This window comes from Bufo gargarizans, chromosome 6 (genome assembly GCF_014858855.1).
Source record: "Bufo gargarizans isolate SCDJY-AF-19 chromosome 6, ASM1485885v1, whole genome shotgun sequence".
In the NCBI taxonomy this organism is placed as follows: domain Eukaryota; kingdom Metazoa; phylum Chordata; class Amphibia; order Anura; family Bufonidae; genus Bufo; species Bufo gargarizans.
In genome coordinates, this window is record NC_058085.1 from 11203869 (window position 1) to 11222330 (window position 18462).

Sequence of the window (18462 nt, forward strand, 5' to 3'; positions counted from 1 at the left end):
TGGTGCTATTTTCTATAGCATGCAAGCGCTGCCACCGCTGCTGGATTGTAGGGTGGTCATCACCATGGAAACAAGCAGTGCATAATGTGCTGGAAAAAATGAATCCAGCCAGCAAAGGAAGCAATATGGACAATCACAATACATTAGTAAGTGCCTTGAAGTTGCTGGGGCGGTTAAAAAATTTGCTGGGGGGCCCAGTTACGTCACGGATCCGAGGTAAAATTTCATCAATAGCATAGCATTCAGCGCTATGTTTTTCTGGTACAAATGATGGACGCCATTATAAGTCTATAGGGCATGATTGGGGTCCATCATGGCGATTCTTCATGCTGGGTTTTCTGGTCCCATGCTGGAATAGGAAACTGGACAATGCAACATTGCTTCTAGGGGAGAATATAGAGCAGTATATGGAAGCATACGGAGCACCTAAGGCTCTAAGACCAGGGCTCTGCTGTACACACAAGGAATAGGACTGCGGATGATGAAAGCAGAACCCCTCTGCCGTCAGCCCCTCAGGACTCCACTTATTTAGGTGAATGTGCGAGGAAAGAAAAAGAAATCCTTCATCACGTTTCTCTCCATCACCCCTCCTCCCCCCCCCCCCCCAAAAAAAAAAAATCCCAAAACAGATTGGCGCTTGAAAGCCAGGCCGCAAATTACAACTTCTCCGTAAATCAAGTTGATTAATCTTTCCAAGTTTAGCAGAACATTTGAAGTTGAGCAGCACAGCGTTTTGTCAGAGCAAGGAGGGTTTTGTCTGGGTGCAATTATCACAAGCTGCTTTGTACTACACGGTTTGGCTGCCGAAGCCGGAGCTGTGAAAGCCTCAGTCTCCCTGCCTGTCAAACCTGTCACAAAATGCAACCTGCCTCGGTTAATTAAAAAAGGTGTGAAGTGCAGAAAGTGATTTAGCCAGTTGGATGTTCCAAGTTTGCCAGGCTGGAGAAAAACTTCAAAAGAACGTCAGATCCATTCGGCTTGAGAAAGTCTGTTTTAGTTCTTTGTGGGATTTTTTGTGTGTGTGTGTGTTTTTTTTTTTATTACCTTAAAACCAGAATGGTCCCATCTCCTCTGTCACCCACTTCTCATGCTTCTTTGACACACAATAGGAGCCATGTTCGTAGCAAAGGAAGGTGGACAAAACCTCCCCGGTGGGTTTACTTTTGAGGTACGTACCTTCCCATATATCCCAGAGTATACACTGTGAATTCAAAATAGACCTCCATTTTTGGTCTGGACAGCATGAGAAGCGTCATCACCACCAGTACACCACTAACTTGGCCAGCCATCTGATCCATTCTTGGATTACCTTGGACTTAGGACAGAAGTACATGGAGGCGCCCTTACTGTCTGTGGTCGACAAGTGTCCATGACCTCCCCCCTTCTTTGACCTTTAACTGGAAGGATACCCAAGGGTGTCTACACCATCAGTCACATTTGAAAGAGGAGCCCAGTTGGAACTTGGCTGAAGCAAGTTATGCTGGTTGAAGCTACGCAAGGCTTGAAACCCACAAGCAAGCATATAAATGTGATCCAATATGGGGTTTATTCCAGAGAAAGAGTATAGGACCAGGTAGAAAGTCTCATTTTGATCTTGCTCAGGTAACTCATAACACATAAATGTAATTGTATAAAAACACCCTATGCATTTCGGATCTGAGCAGCCCGATGCTTCCTCATGGCATGAGGAAAGATCGTTCTGTTTAGATCCGAAATGCGCCAGATGTTTTTTATGCACTGAGATATTCTGACCTAGATCCAATAAAGGCTCATTGATTTTATGGAGTTGTTGAGCGGACTTCTTCGTTGTTTGTAAATTTGGTGCAGCTATGCTGCCAGGTGAGCGGAGATTGCCAGAATGCCATGAGGGTCAGATTAAGGGTAGCTGGAGGCCCTCAGCCCAGCCACTAGACCCACCATCTCAGCCATATACGGTGTAGGAGAAGTGGCTGCACATGAGCAGAACCTCACCAGTGAAGTTAGTGGGTTTTATGAAAACAGCCAAGCCAGTAACTAACTTGCTTACTCGCCTTTGCAACCTCTTCCAACGGAATCGGGTATACTGAATAGCCATCAGGGGACCTTTTTTCTTCTGAAAAGTGGCGTAATGTATATAGTACCCATATAAATTAGGAATATCAGGGCAGAGCAGATCGAAAGGACTAGTCTAGGTTGGTATGGTGACTGATGGAGGATCAAATGTTGGAGGCTCTGGGGCCAGTGGCCCTTGTGCCCTTCCTAAAATTTGTTTCTAGAACCATTGGGGAAATAACTTTCTGGATGGCACAATTCACCTGTAGGACCTTCCGTGTCCCTGACTAAAATCTGAGTGAAGGTACTCAACTGACCCCAGGATCTCAATTCCCTAAGTTCCCAATGTTCGGTGTTTGATTATTTGAATAAGCTGTCAGGTTAGGGAACAGTGCAGTCCTAAAACTCCGCCCACACCACTGTCCCTACCTACTTGAAAGATCAGTCCTAAACAACAGCCCACAACTGGATGTCGGTCCCTTCCTAACTGGGTGCAGGGGCCTAAGGTAAAACGTAATGACAGGTAAGAATAGCAAACCAGCAGGGAATAAAGGGATTGACCAGGTCAAAACCAGGAGAGAACAACAGAGCCAAATCAATAGACAAAAGGAGTAATGATACCAAGCCGGGTGAAACACAGAGGGCCACATAAAGGTCCAAACACGAATGGAGGCACATCCAGGCAGAAGTCGGGCAACAGGAATCACATCGGCAAAATCAGCAGTCAGAGACAGGTCCAGAAACTCAGTCCAAAACCAGAGAATAATAATGAGGCAAACAGACTAAATTACAGGCAACTGTGGCCAGCCTGTTTAAAAACCCCACCCAGCAGGTCAGATGATGCACCATGAGTCACATGACCTGCATGAGGTTATCTGCATCTAATTGGCCAGCGCTCCTGAACTTAGAGCTCTGGCCTGATTTCCATGGAAGCTGGACACCAACGCTGCTGGGTTGGGTAACGGAGATCAGGAACAATCAAAATGTGGAGAATGCAAGCAGTAGTCGAGAAGACGGGTCACAACTGGTCAAGTCAAGTGCAAGATTAATTGGCCAAAACAAAATAAATTTTATAAGTGGAGGCCAGTGGGAAGAAACTTTGAACAGAATGCCTATGGTTTTAGTTGGCCCAATGCGCTACTCATTGTGGTGGTTGTGGAGAAGAGCAAGACCCAAAACTGGAGCACGGAATATCCAAGTGCAGTTCTGAATTGAAACTAAACCCATAACACACATTTCTTAGGTTTATCGAAGGTGGTAACTTTTACTCTGATGCCTGTTTTCCTCCCTGTTTGATCCCTTCTGCACTTTATTTTCTGTTCCATGATTTCCTCGAGCAGAGATGATCGAGACTTGGAAAACTACTTCAGAGAGCAAGTTACTGGTAAATTGTTTACCTCACGATGTTCAGTCTGCTGGTGAGCGTGGGAGCTGTCATATAAAGTAAACAGATTAGCTATGCATTTAGAGGTCATTTACGTGACAGACTCTCTTATATGTCATTACTGAAAAGACATTAAATTCCTTCTCTTACTAAAAGCAGAAAAACATGCGATTTTTTTTAAACATTTTTCAGCCCGTTACATCAACTTATCACTAGAGATAAGCGAATTGAAGTTGACGAAGTGGAATTCGATCCGAATTTCTGGAAAAACTCAAATCGCACCGAATCTGAATTCCCTCACGCTTCATGGTAACGAATCTAATTTTTTCCTAAAATGGCTGTTGCACGTGTGAGGACATGGAGCAAGGAACTCTGGGAAGGTGGGACCACCCATAATGCCATGCATGCAGACAATCAGCAGCCAGCCAGCCCTGTGCTGTCACAGCCCTTCAAATAGCCTCAGTCATCTTGGTTTCTGCAATTTTCCAGTGTACTTAGTGCAGGGAGAGAAGTCAGCAGGCGCTAGGGACAGTGCTAGGAAAGATTTTTATTGTGCAAAAAAAACTAGTTACAAGTGCAGGGAAAGATTATTATAGGTGTAGGGAAAGGATAGGGAGGAATAATTCCACAGCATTTATGTTAAACAGGGTTCAGTAGGGGAGGTTACAGCCTGGGTAATAGGAACAATCCTATTACACCTTGCTGCTCTGACTGGGGATCCAAATTGCCATTATATTGCTGCTTTCAGGGTTGTAATAGATAATACCTCTGTAATTCCAGCAAACCGTTCTTGTTATTGGGGTGCAAGTGTGTGATACAGCCATTAACAGGGTGTATTACAAGGAAATATTTCTACGTCTTATTTGCCCTTGTGCTATTTTCCCTTGTGCGGTGCAGTTACTGTATTTTTCGCCCTATAAGACGCACTTTTTCCACCCCAAAGGTGGGGGGAAAATAGCAGTGCGTCTTATGGGGCGAATGCTGCATTCTTCCAAATTTTCAATGATACGCGATGCTGCGCGGCGGGTGTATCAGCTGAGAGGGAGGAGGGGCTGGGGGCCGGCATCTGCTTTTATAATGACAGCGGGGCCCGTGCAGTGACTGTATTCTACTACACGGGCCCCGCTCACTGTATATAATCTTATCTATAATTGTAGGCATTGTTAATATATAAAAGTTTAGGGTAATCAGCGCCTGTATACCGTACTTACAAGCACTCGTAGCAGAGAGGAGGGAGGACGGGCGCTGGCAGCGTGAGTCACTACGTCACGCGCCTGCGCCGCCCACTTTATGAATGAAGCAGGCGGCGTGGGCGCATGACGTAGTGACTCACGCTGCCAGCGCCCGTCCTCCCGGCCTGCCTCCTCCCTCCTCTCTGCTACCGAGCGCTTGTAAGTACAGTATACAGGCGCTGATTACCCTGAACTTTTATATATTAACAATGCCTACAATTATAGATAAGATTATATACAGTGAGCGGGGCCCGTGTAGTAGAATACAGTCACTGCACGGGCCCCGCTGTCATTATAAAACCAGATGTGACCCCCATCCCCTGTATTGGGGGTCATTCACACTGCGGGGACACTATTATGGGGGGGATCTGTGGATGACACATAGCATAAGATGCTATATATGTGTCATCCACAGATCCCCCTATAACAGTGTCATCCACAGATCCCCATAACAGTGCCATCCAGAGACCCCAATAAGAGCCATCCAGAGATCCCCCATAATAGTGTCACCCACAGATCCCCCATAACAGTGTCACCCACAGATCCCCCATAACAGTGTCACCCACAGATCTCCCATAACGGTGTCCTCAACAGATCCCCCATAATAGTGTCATCCACAGACCACCATTAGTTCAAAACCCACCAAAAGCACAACTTTTGGTTCAAACATTTTTTTTTCTTATTTTCCTCCTCAAAAACCTAGGTGCGTCTTATGGGCCGGTGCGTCTTACAGGGCAAAAAATTTGGTATATGTTCTAATGCATTTTTTGGCTTGTATTAGTGGGAAAAAAGGGCTTATTAGCCATTGTGTGGTGAAGTGCAGAAATTACAGCCCTTTTTGTTGTCTATTAGTGGCAAAAGAAAAATATATTTGCCATTCAGTGGTGCAGTTATATGTTCTAAAGCCCCTTTTTATCGTGCATTAGTGGCAAAGGTAAAATATATTTGCCGTTCAGCGGTGCAGTTATATGTTCTAAAGCCCTTTTTGGCGTGTATAAGTGGAAAAAGAAAAATATATTTGCTGTTTAGCGTTGCAGTTATATGTTCTAAATCATTTTGTGGCATGTATAAGTGGAAAAAGAAATATATATTTGCCGTTCAGTGGTGTAGTTATATGTTCTAAAGCCCTTTTTGGCGTGTAATTGTGGCAAAATAAAAATATATTTTCTGTTCAGCGGTGCAGTTATATGTTCTAAAGCCCTTTTTAGCGTGTAATAGTGGCAAAATAAAAATATATTTGCCGTTCAGCGGTGCAGTTATATGTTCCAAAGCCTTCTGTGGCGTGTATAAGCGGAAAAAAAATAAGGGCCTATTTGCCATTCAGCGGTGTAGCTATATATTCTAATACCCTTTGTGGTGTGCATAAATGGAAAAAAATAAGGGCCTATTTGCCATTCACCGGTGCAATTATATGTTCTAAAGCCCTTTTTGGCGTGTAATTGTGGCAAAATAAAAATATATTTTCTGTTCAGCGGTGCAGTTATATGTTCTAAAGCCCTTTTTAGCGTGTAATAGTGGCAAAATAAAAATATATTTGCCGTTCAGCGGTGCAGTTATATGTTCCAAAGCCTTCTGTGGCGTGTATAAGCGGAAAAAAAATAAGGGCCTATTTGCCATTCAGCGGTGCAGCTATATATTCTAATACCTTTTGTGGTGTGCATAAATGGAAAAAAATAAGGGCCTATTTGCCATTTACCGGTGCAGTTATATGTTCTAAAGCCCTTTTTGGCGTGTAATAGGGGCAAAATAAAAATATATTTGCCGTTCAGTGGTGCAGTTATACAGTGAGGAACAGAAGTATTTGAACACCCTGTGATTTTGCAAGTTCTCCCAAATTCCAGCTCCATCAGCAGCAACTTGAGTCTAAAGTCGCTGATGAGCAGCTTTCTTCACCCGCCTAATGAAGAAACTACTCACCAGCAGCAGCTCGACATGGAGCAGGACCTGAATCAGCAGGTGGTGGCATACTTGGACAGCACCCTGCCACATTTAAGATCCGCTGAACTACTGGGCAGCCAAACTCAATTTGTGGCCGCAACTGGCAGAGTATGCCCTGGAAAAGCTGTCCTGCCCGGCCAGTAGTGTGGCATCAGAGCAGGTGTTTAGTGCGGCGGGTGCCATAGTTACCCCAAGAAGAACTCGCCTGTCCACCCAAAATGTGGAGAGACTGACTTTGTCAAGATGAATCAGGCGTGGATCAGCCAGGAATTCCACCCACCAATGCCTGATGCATCACACTAGATCATCCATGGTGCCACACCAACACTTTGACAAAAGAGACCGGTTTCTTCTGGCTACCTGCCTCAGCTACTATTCTGATTCTGCCACCCGCCTGATGCCACACATCTGATGCCATGTGCTCCTTCATTCACCCACCATCTTCAGCTGGTACTGGTATTGCCACCCACCTCCACACTATGTCACTTTGCCACTCTGTGGTCTCCTCATGCTGCTGCCACCTCCACACTATGTCACCTTGCTACTCAGTGGTCTCCTCATGTGGTCTCCTGCTGCCACCTCCACACTATGTCACCTTGCCACTCTGTGGTCTCCCCTTGCTGCTGCCACCTCCACACTATGTCACTCTGCCACTCTGTGGTCTCCTCATGCTGCTGCCAGCTCTTCACTATGTCACCTTGCCACTCTCTGGTCTTCTGATGCTGCTACCACCTCCACACTATGTCACCCTGCCACTCTGTGGTCTCCTCATGCTGCCGCCACCTCCACACTATGTCACCTTGCCACTCTGTGGTCTCCTCATGCTGCTGCCACCTCCACATTGTGTCACCTTGTCACTCTGTGGCCTCCTGATGAGGCTGCCACCTCCACACTGTCATTGTGCCACTCTGTGGCCTCCTCCTGATACTGCTGCTGCCGCCACCTCCACACTCTGTCATTGTGCTACTCTGTGGCCTCCTGATGGTGCTGATGCTTCCACCTCCACACTGTCATTGTGCCACTCTGTGGCCTCCTCATGCTGCTTTCACCTCACCACTTTGTCATAGAGCCACTCTGTGGACTTCTCATGCTGTTCCCACCCTCCCCACTTCATGACTGGGACACTATTTTGCCTTTTGGCCTGGCTGACATCATCATTTATTTGACCCTTCTTTTGATCTGTCAGAATGAAGGAAAAATGAGATGCACAACGGATCCTGTCTGTGTAGCAGCTGTAAGGCCTGTATGGTCCCATCAGAATTGGCTTATGATTTGGTAGCAAAAAGCAGGAGTGGGTACAAAACACAGAAGACATGGAAATATTTTGTTCACGTGTCATCTCTGTTTTGGGTCCACTCCTGTTTTTTTTTTGCATTAGCAATACTGATGGATTACTGACCAAATGATGACCGAGTGAAGGTGGATGCTCCACAGACAGGATCCGATTTTTGGGGGTTATTGTTCTGACGGATGAGAGGAAGGGCAAAATAATCTGTGACGTCAACACAAACTTACTGCTGACACCCTCTCCACTCTGTCGGGGGGCTCTACTTGTATAAGTGTTTAATAGAACAGGTTCTGTAGATATCTATGTGGAATCAGCTGACGACGGTGTAAAAGGAGTGCGCTTCTTCTTGGCGCTAACATCGACCTGTTAGGGTCCATTCACACATCCGAAATTTTGTTCCACATTTTGCGGAACGGAATTGCGGACCCATTCATTTCTATGGGGCAGCACAATGTGCTGCCCGGATTTGGAGTTGCTGATCCGCACTTCCGGGTCTGCAATTCCGATCCCGAAAAAAATAGAACATGTCCTATTCTTGTCCACAATTGCGGACAAGAATAGGCATTTTCTATTAAGTGCCGCCGATGTGCGGTCTGCAAAATGCGGAACACACATCGCCAATGTCCGTGCTTTGCGGATCCACGGATCCGTGGATCCGCAAAACACACATGGACGTGTGAATGGACACTAAGGCTGAGTTCACACTTGAGTTATTTGGTCAGATTTGGCCCCGTGACTGCCCAAATAAGTGAAGTGCGCCGTGATTCTAAGAGCGACGCCTGTCATCTACATGTCATACTGACTCACGGTATTGTTTCACTACCACGGCAGACTCCCTATGCGTGTTACTGCAAGGCACAGTGTTCTACACCACTATAAAGGCTCTCTGCAGCCAGGAAATAGCATTTTTGTTACCCGATTAGCCTCGAATAAATTCGGATCGAACCGAATTTTTCCAAAAAATTCAGCGAACCGGCCGAATCGATTTTTTTTTTAATTCGTTCAACTCTACTTATCACATCACATATAATGTCACCTATAGTTTCAGATAACTTTATTGTGTCAACTGAACACATTGGATCCTTTAAGAGTAATGGTACATTCAACGCTAAAGGGACAATGTTGCGCCTGAATGCTCCAGTTCTCTTAACCTCTTAGCAGAATTTTGTGCTCTAGAGCTGCTCTTCTTTATATAAATGAGAACAGGAAATTGTTACCATAGCTAGCCACTTTGGAGCCTGTCGAGATATGGCTTCTGGTTGTCCGGTCACTCAGTTCGATAGAAGTATGATTCCCCAATTCTTTCTCCGTTCCTTAAACCTGATTTATCTGCCAATTTTGAGTGTTACTCCAATAGTAATGTCTCTGTGACATTGGCCTACCTATCTGTTTGTTTTGGGAGTATGAAGGCAAATTACCAACTTGTGAAAACATGGGGAATATGCAAACTTCCTCCAAATATTGCCCTTGGTCAGATGTACCAATGTACTAGTACTAACTACTTACCAACTACTATTCTTACACTGAAGGAGAAACACCCACTTGACAGCCCACAGACACCCTGGGAGCTACCAACGCAATCTTCTCCTCATCAGGGTATAAACTCATTTCAAAATAGAGTGCACTGCTTTTACTAATCTTAGACATGTAATAGGTAGTTTGGTGCTCCCTGAGGGAAAGCTCTGCAAAGAAATCAAAACAAATATACTTTATGTGGATTTACCCTTTAAGGCTTCCTTTGAAAAGATGTATACACCTTCAAAAGTGACCAGAATAAATGTTTTATATTTAAGGTACTTAGTTTGAATTATTGCCGTGCAGCCCAAGGTGCTTAGGTTATTTGGAAAATAATTTAGAATAATGAGTATTTTTTTTATTTTTTTTATCATAGGTGGCAGTTTCACTCTACAAGAACTGGGTCTTGGTGAAGTCACACCTCCCCATGGAACACTATACCGGACTGATATTGGCCTGCCACATTGCGGTTATTCTATGACTGGAGAAAACGATGCAGACAATGAAGCTGACTGTGTCTTATCACCAGAACAACCGGTGAGACTCTGGACAAGAAACGCCAAGTCTGGACGTAGCTCATGCTTGTCTAGCAGAGCCAACTCCAACCTGACCCTCACCGACACCGAGCACGAAAACACCGAAAATGGTAAGTGGGATTTTGAACGAATGAATGATATGGAACTCGTTAAACTAGAGTTACCCTGATTGTTGTTAGGATTCAAAGAATCAATCTATGGTGAGTTTTGCTTCGAATGAGAATAATTGGCAAATTATTTGGTCCATTGTCCTCTATGGACTGGTGGTTTTGGCAAATCGGCAGGATTGATCTTTTTACCAATAATTGTGGAAATAGTACAACAATAGTTTTTTTGTTTTTTTTTTGTAATCCTTTATTTACAGAATTAAACATTGTACAATGGCAGTACGAAAAGTCTCCTTGCAACATGAATACAACATTCCCGCCATTAAACAGTTATATTAGTTTAGTAGGATGTTCAAGTGAGTAATGTATCATAAGATCATCAAAGTATAAGTATACAATTAGGGTAAGGGGGACTGGGAGGGAGAAACTAGGAGGTGGGGGGGAGGGTGTAGGGTATAGTAAGATGGACAGCTAAGTGGGTGTCTGGTTCTTTCAATAGTAGGCATTATGAAGGGTTTGCGATGGGAGGAGGGGGGGGGGTGCGTGGTAAAGCTGATACCGTCGCCAGGGGGACCATATTTTTAGATAACTGTCTCAAGTTCTATTAGCTAGGCTGGTGAGTTCCTCAAATTGGAAAATTTGGTTCACCTTTGATATCCATTCCTGAAAGGATGGTGGGGATTGACCAAGCCAGTGTAGAGGGATTAGAGCCTTGGTTGCTGACAGTAGATGTGTGATTAGGTTCTTCTTAGACACTGTGTAGGTTGAGCTTGCTCTCGCTAAAATAATTTGGTCAACCCCAAAGTACCACAATAGGTTTGCCTGGATTAGATTCCTTTTTATTGAGGTCACTGTGTGACATTTACATATTGTCTAAATCAGTGGTTTGCAAGCTGTTATTGTGAAACTAGAACCCCTTTGGAAATGATGGTAATACCTCTTGAACTTCTCTATCACTCTAAACAACAGAAGTATGGGTTGGGGAAGGAACCATTGGGAATGTGGCCACTAAATGGCGAATCCCTTAACAATATAGCTGGAGACGTAAGGGAAGCTGTTTCCTTAAGCCACTCACCTCTACTTAATGTCCTAAATTATAAATCCTTGTTTCAGCAACCAGCGTCGGAGAAGCAACTGAGAAATTTGTTTCTTGTCTTTTGGAGACTATAATTTATCACCTCTTCTCCGCTCCCGGAGAAACTGCTAATGTATTCCTCCAGGAGAAGTTAAACGAATGTTAATTTAAAATTCACTCATTTGGTAATTTTACTAAATCCAAAATACAGTAGATTTCATGCCAAGGAGTCACACGGGGCTGGACACCATTATACCGGTGCCAGGAGACATTCGGTAGGAGGCCTCCTCTCAATTTATAGGGCTTCGGGAAAGATCCTCCTGCTGGGAAAAATGTGAAATCTATGCCAAAAAGCAACATATTCATTGTTATAGTCCATTTGTACATCAATTTTTGGTACTTGGTTAAAAAAAAAGGACCAATGAGCTATTTAGTAACTATTTTTCTTTAATTTTACTTACACGAAAGTCAATCATTTAAAAAAAATGCTTCAGCCCATAAAGTGGCTTTAAACCTATGTGTTACATGACATCTTATACTCTAGTCATATCCAGACCAGACCACCATGGGCTGACTGGGAAATTAAAGTGGCCCTGGTAAAAAAAAAAAACTAAAAGTGGCCCCATGTTGTAGGCGGGTCTCAATTGACAGAAGGTGGGGCAGCACAAGTATCCAGGGACAACAAAAGTAGAAGGGTCTTCCAATACTGTAGTGTAGCACAAAATACAACCTATTTCCGAACCCTAGAGATGAATGGAGAGCATGCCATGCATGCTCTGATGCTCTCTGTTCACTTCAAAGGTCCTGTTCTGGAGATAGGTGCAGGTCCTACTTCTGGGACCTTCTCTTATCTGACATTGGTGTCATATTCTAGCGATATGCCTTCTATGGCCAACCCTTTTAAGAGGCATGCCCATTAGGTTCCTCTGGCAGAGGATCTCAATACCGGAAAAAAAAATGTTTCCTTTTAGTCCTCATACATTTTGAATAGAAAGAGATCGGTTCAGGATGCATCAGGATGTCTTCTGTTCCGGCAGCATTCCATTTCTTGACCGGACACAAAACCACTGCAAGCTGCGGTTTGTGTCTGTGATAAAAACTGAAAAACTATGTAAGTCAACGGTAACGGATCGATTTTTTTAGGAGCCCCAAAAAAACGGATCCGTCACCCATTGACTTTCAATGTATTTAGTGCCGTTCCGTGTTTTTTTCCGTTCTGATTTCACACAACCGCATCCTAATGGAACAGATGCATCCTGATGTGCAAAGACAAGACGCATCCGTGTAATTACTGTATTGAGATCCATCTCAGTACCGGAATTAACAACGCAAACGTGAAAGTAGCCTTAGTAATATTAGTGAGCTTTCCTATGAAGACAGGCATCAGAAATCCACATCTTAAGGCCTTATGCACATGACTGTGCAGTTTTTTGCGGTCCACAAACCGCAGATCTGCAAACAACGGAAGCCGCCCGTGTGCCTTCCGCAATTTGTGGAACGGAACGGGCAGCCCATTGTAGAAATGCCTATTCTTGTCCGCAAAACGGACAAGAATAGGACATGCTATATTTTTTCGGCGGGGCCACGGAACGGTGCAACGGATGCGGACAGCACACGGAGTGCTGTCTGCATCTTTTGCGGCCCCATTTAAGCGAATGGGTCCGCACCCAAGCCGCAAAAAATGCGGCTCGGATGCCCACCACAAAAACGGTCGTGTGCATGAGGCCTAATACATTTCGCCCATTGTGTGCAAAATCTGCCACAAAAGCAATAATCATTTGTCACAAAATGTTGTTCTGTGTCTCAAGTAAGTGGCGCATATATAACGTTTTTTTTTTTTTCAAGGCTCAATTTGATGGATAAAAGGTCCCTTCTTTCTTATTTGTTAGCTGTATAGCTCTGTTCAGAGAGCCCTAACGCTTGGCTGAGCCCATGCATTCAGAAGCAAGCGTGGCTCCATGCCCACAGATCGGGGAGCAGACAAGCGTGGCTGCCGCCCTGTGTCACCTATGGAATCTCCACGGCTTCAAATAGATCAACAGATTGCCTAATCCACAGAAGGTTTTTCTACAGTTTCATGCTCAGTTCTGCTACATCTGCAGTCACGGCTATTTGGTCACACTTCCGTTTCTTCTTATGTCCATTTCCCAAATTCCTGACTGGAAAACCTGCTGTGACAGACCCCCGATCATTAAATCATTAGGCAGGCAAATTGGGAGAATCTGGAAAAGCTGTAATGGAAGCCGGGATACATTTTTAGAAAAAAAAAAAAACATTATTCCAGAAATGGTTAAGAAAATGTAATATTAAGAGAGTATGGATGGCAAGGATGTTTCAAGGGGGGCCTGACAGGGTATATGTCTTGGGTATTGGTTGTCCCAGGGAAAAATGTTGCCAACAATCCATGTGATGGGGTGCGCAAAAAAGTTTTATTCTGCGTGTATTTCAGTGCAAAAATCCTCCTGATGGAAGCTGTGGACGTACGATACACTGTGTGAACAGACCTTTATGTACACAAGATCAACGGACATAGAGAGAGAAGTAGGGAGAAGATAGCAGAACGCGGGTCATGTACTCATCTGCCCTTTGGCGGTGAGTCCGGCTGAACTATGGTGGCGTCACCGGCAGCACTCTGCTGCTATGGCTGGTCTACCCATCAGGGAGCAAGGACACCGAGCCAATCAGGCTTGGCACCAGCATCACCTGCTTCCTGACAGCGGGCTCTTTAAACAGGCAGCTGCTGACCACCGTTGCCTGTGATTGATATTTCTGCTTCACTAGGCAGTTTCTCTGACTTTGCCACCGTTTCTGATTTTGCTTCTGATGTGACCCCCGGGTATTTGACATTGTTTGATATTGGACACCATTTGGTATTAGATGCTGCTAGTTTGTGACCTCACCTTCTCTGAGGATTATCTCCTAGTTTCACTCTGCTGTGTATTTGACTTAGCTTTTGGTATCTGATCCAGTCCTGTTTTTGCCTTATTGGTTTTGACCCCTTTCTGTCTGACTACTCTTTTACTCCATTAGGTTAGGCCCTGCCATCACAACTGCAGCGGTGAGCATGCAGTCAACTGTCCGTCGTCCCCATTCACTTCAGTGGGACAGCTCCTTCCCATTAAAACGAATAAGAAGTGAATGGAACGGTGCAGTTGTAATTACACCTGCTCGATCCTGCAGTTGCAATGGAGAGCAGGTAAACAGTGAAGAGAAGGCAGCACTAGTACAAGCTCTGCTTTCTCTTCAAACAGTGGATCGATGGGGGTGCCGGTAGTCGGCCCCCTGCCAATCTGATATTGATGATCAGCATAAAAAGCGGACAACCCCTTTAAGCGTGTTCGCCTCTTTCCAGAAGTCCAATAGAAATTAATGGAGAGCACACCGACATGGAGCTCCTATCTGACATCGGTGGCATATCCTAGCGGTATTAGAGAATAAATGACACCTGCACTCCATTTTCCAAGTGTGGTGCCAATGTAGGGCAAATGCCAAATCCAAGAAGCGGTGTGGGTGGCTATTTTTGGCACTCCCATAGAAATGAATGGAGGGTGGCGGCGCATACACGGTGCGCTCTTGTTCACTTTGGGAGCTTCGTTCTAGAGATAGGTGCAGGTCCCAGAGGTGGGACCCGCAGCTATTTGACATTAGTGGCCTATCCTGGTGATACGCCACCAATATTTCAAGTAAGACAATCCCTTTAAGACAGGGATGCCGAACCTGCAGCCCTCCAGCTGTTGCAAAAACCTACAACTCCCAGCGTGCCTGGACAGCCTACAGCTATCAGCCTACAGCAGGGCATGGTGAGAGTTGTAGTTTTACTACAGCTGGAGGGCCGCAGGTTGAGCATCCCTGCTTGAAGACAATCCCTTTTATCCTCTATGTCCGTGCAGGATATCTACGGGGTGTATTTTTCACAGTAAAAAAATCTGCACCACAAGTGAAGCTATGTGCAGATTCCGTTTTGGGAATATTCCGCAGCCTGTAGACTTAAAAAAAAAAAAAAGTATCCACTTTGCTGCTACTGCAATCAGCTGCCGATTTTCCGCAGCGATTCCTCTGCATGTATTTGTGCATGCTTTACAGTGTGCATATTCCCGTTACAGGTCACCTCTTATTAATTACACGATAATTGCTTTTCCCAATCCAGAGGTTATGTGTCACCCGGAGGTAGATTCTGCGCTCTGGTTCCTGCTCCTTGGCTTCTCGGGGGTCTCTTTCGCTTCCCTCAGATTTATCATTTTCCTAGCAGTTGGATACAGAGGTCAGCTTAAGCACCGGCAACATTGCAGCCACCCAGATAAATCCATCAGCGCTCAGGAAGGCACCAGTTTAGCGGAAAACCCAGATTGAAAGCACAATTGAAAATAAGCTTTTAAAGTCGAGTCGCAGCGTGAGGCGGCCTCCCGTGGAGTCTGAGAATAAGACAGAAAATCTCTGTCTGCTCGTAGATATTCTGGTGAGCAGCGTCATCATAAACGTGCCTCATGCACACAGCACAGTCCACATGAGAGGGGGCCCCATAGCAAAGTGGGTCCCCCAATATAGTCTTGGGTTTTTCCCACCCAGGACAGAAGGACCTCATGTTTATTTCTCCTTTTCCATGACCCTTGGACCCCATGAACCTCATTAGCTAACAATGCAGTTCCTCTGGGGAGGGGTCTCCTTCTCAGGTCCTCAATGTGCTGTAGGGAAATCGAACAGTTGCTTCAGGTTTTCCTGCAGATAACAGCTGAGTACTGGGGGGGTGTCAGGAGTGGGACTCCCCGTCATCTGCTTTTCATTAGGCGACTACTGTAAAAATAAAAATAAAAATAAAAGGATTGTCTAAAAGAAACAAACGTTTTCAATAACACAAAAAACTCATTTTGTGCGTGTGAGGGGGAAGCATTGCTCCTCTCCTTCGCCCTAGAGTAAATTTTTAGGAGATGTTAGGAGTCAAAGGCTATTTTCCCATCTCCAGCTAAAACTCCAGTAGTCTATTCTGGCAGAGGAACTGACTACCGGAGTATATCATATCTGGCATAGCCAGATACCGCCGCACACTACCGAATCCCTATTGACTATAATGTGATCCCACATGTAGCCGTATTTCTCTAGCAGAAAACCGGCATTTATGCCACAAAGTTGCCGGATCCCCTGTCACGGATGGTGTTACAGAAAACTAGAAGACACAAATGAAGATCCGACTGACTTGATCCAAAACTAAGGAACAAAAGGGTAAGCCCTGTAACAGCCCTAGCTCTCTCCCTTACTGCTCAGCCTATGCAAAAATCTCAATGGTAGATGATCGCATATCCTCGTACCTCGACTGTATGACACCTGAACACCCTATAATAGTGAGGGGACACGACCACCGGCTCCCTACACTTAATACAGAGGGAGTCAGGGTCACCTAGGATCAAGCCCACAGGAAAACAGAAATAAAGGAACAGACTTATCTTGTGGATGCAGCAGTAACAGCTTCTAGCATCAGCACACACTAGGAAGGTGTATAAACCGCAAGGTAAGGCAGTATGGGGAGGAGATATATAGGGAGGCAATCACTGCTAATAGATGACAGCTGGGAGAGGGAGGAGAGATGTCAAAACGAAAGCAAAACAAAAGAAGATCATGCAGAAGGTACTGAAGAACGTCTATCAGAACTTCTCAAAGATCTGGTGGTAACATCCCCATTGGAACCCATTATAGTCAATGAGGATACAGCGGTGTGCGCCAGTATCTGGCTATGCTGGAAACGGTAACTCCAGTAGTCTGTTCCCCTGCTGGATCCCCTTCGGAACTCATTATATTTAATCGGGATCCAGCAGTGTGCGGTGGTATCTGGCTATGCTGAATATGGTAATCTCCAGTAGTCTTTTGCCCTGCCAGATCCCCATCGGAACCATTTAGTTTGGCTAAACTTCAGTAGTATATTCCCCTGCTGGATCCCCGTCAGGACCCATTATAGCCAAAGGGGATCCAGCGGTGTGCAGAGATATCTGGCTATGCTGGAAACGGTTAAATCCAGTAGTCTGTTCCCCTGCTGGATCCCAGTCGGAAGCCATTATAGTCAATATGGATCCAGTGGTGTGCGGCTGTATTTGGCTATGCTGGAAACTGTAAACTCCAGTAGTCTGTTCCCCTACTGGATCCCCATTGGAACCCATTATAGTCAATGGGGATATAGCGGCGGTATCTGGCTATGTCCTCTGCCGGAACAGACTACGGGATTTTGAGCTGGAGATGTGAACATAGCCTAAACTGCTTTGTGTCTGGCTGTGCAGCCGTCACCCACTAATATGCTTCCAATTTAAAGAGGTTCTTCTGGCTTTTTCATATTGATGACCTATGCTCAGGAGAGGTCATCACTATAAGATCGGAGGGGGTCTGACACCCGGCACCCCCACCCCAGCTGTCTGAGGAGACGGTGCTCGCTGTGCACACGTGCTCTTTCTGCTACTGCTGTTTGTCTATGGGACAGCAGCAGCTGACAGGAAGAGAGACTGGATGCAGAATGACTAAAAAAGTAAGATTTTGTTTCCTTTGTATCTTAGTTTTTAATTTTTTATGTGTTTTTTGTAGAAAAAAAAATCATATTGATTGCTTCCATTTTTCCTCATATCACATTTCCTATTTAATGGGCAAATTTGTTTTGTAAATTCGCCATAAAATATGAATGATGGGAATTGTGGTAAATGTAAATGTGCTCAGTAACGGCGCGTCGGCAGCAGATTGCCGCGCTGTGTTATGTTTTGCAGAGACGCCGTTGTTTTAGATGTGTTTTATGTGTTTTATTGGGGACATTCGTTTTCTCTGTATCATGTTTTTAATGATATTTAAGTAGAAGTATCCGCTCACCAGGAGAACAATGGCTGCTAAGGAATATGCAGCATATGGCGATGGAGACATGAGACATGCAGATAATGCTCAATGCATTTGCGTGAGACGACTGCGGGGTTATTATAGGGGGTCCGTCTGATGAATAATACAATGCTATATACAGTATCAGCGATTAGGATTTCAGTGGCGGGGTTATACTTTATAATGTGAAAAAGGGAAAAAAAGGAAAAAAACTAAATGAGGCCCCTTCCTGGTGCTGATCCACACCCTTGCCTACCTATACTGGCACCCTCTATATCACCCTTTATAAGAGAGCAGTGGGGTCACCCTCACATTAGATCTCCCTCACTTCTTCTCCATGTCACAGAAAGAAAGAAGCCTGAACTGCAATACTGATGTAATGTGTCACAGATGAAAAAAGGGAGACTGTCAGCATCCGCGCCAGAGACTGTCAGCATCCGCGCCGGAGACTGTCAGCATCCGCACCGGAGACTGTCAGCATCCGCGCCACTATTAAACAGTGCCCGGGGTCAGTAG

General features: G+C 45.1%; 1 protein-coding gene across 1 annotated transcript in view; it reads left to right on the top strand.

Annotated features, from left to right (window-relative positions):
- The window catches only part of LOC122940644 (teneurin-4-like), a 237218-nt gene that overhangs the window by 88202 nt on the left and 130554 nt on the right, over positions 1–18462 (top strand). The window contains exon 3 of the mRNA XM_044297325.1: positions 9765–10034. Within this exon, the coding sequence (XP_044153260.1) occupies positions 9765–10034 (270 nt within the window). The remainder of the gene's footprint in view (positions 1–9764; positions 10035–18462) is intronic.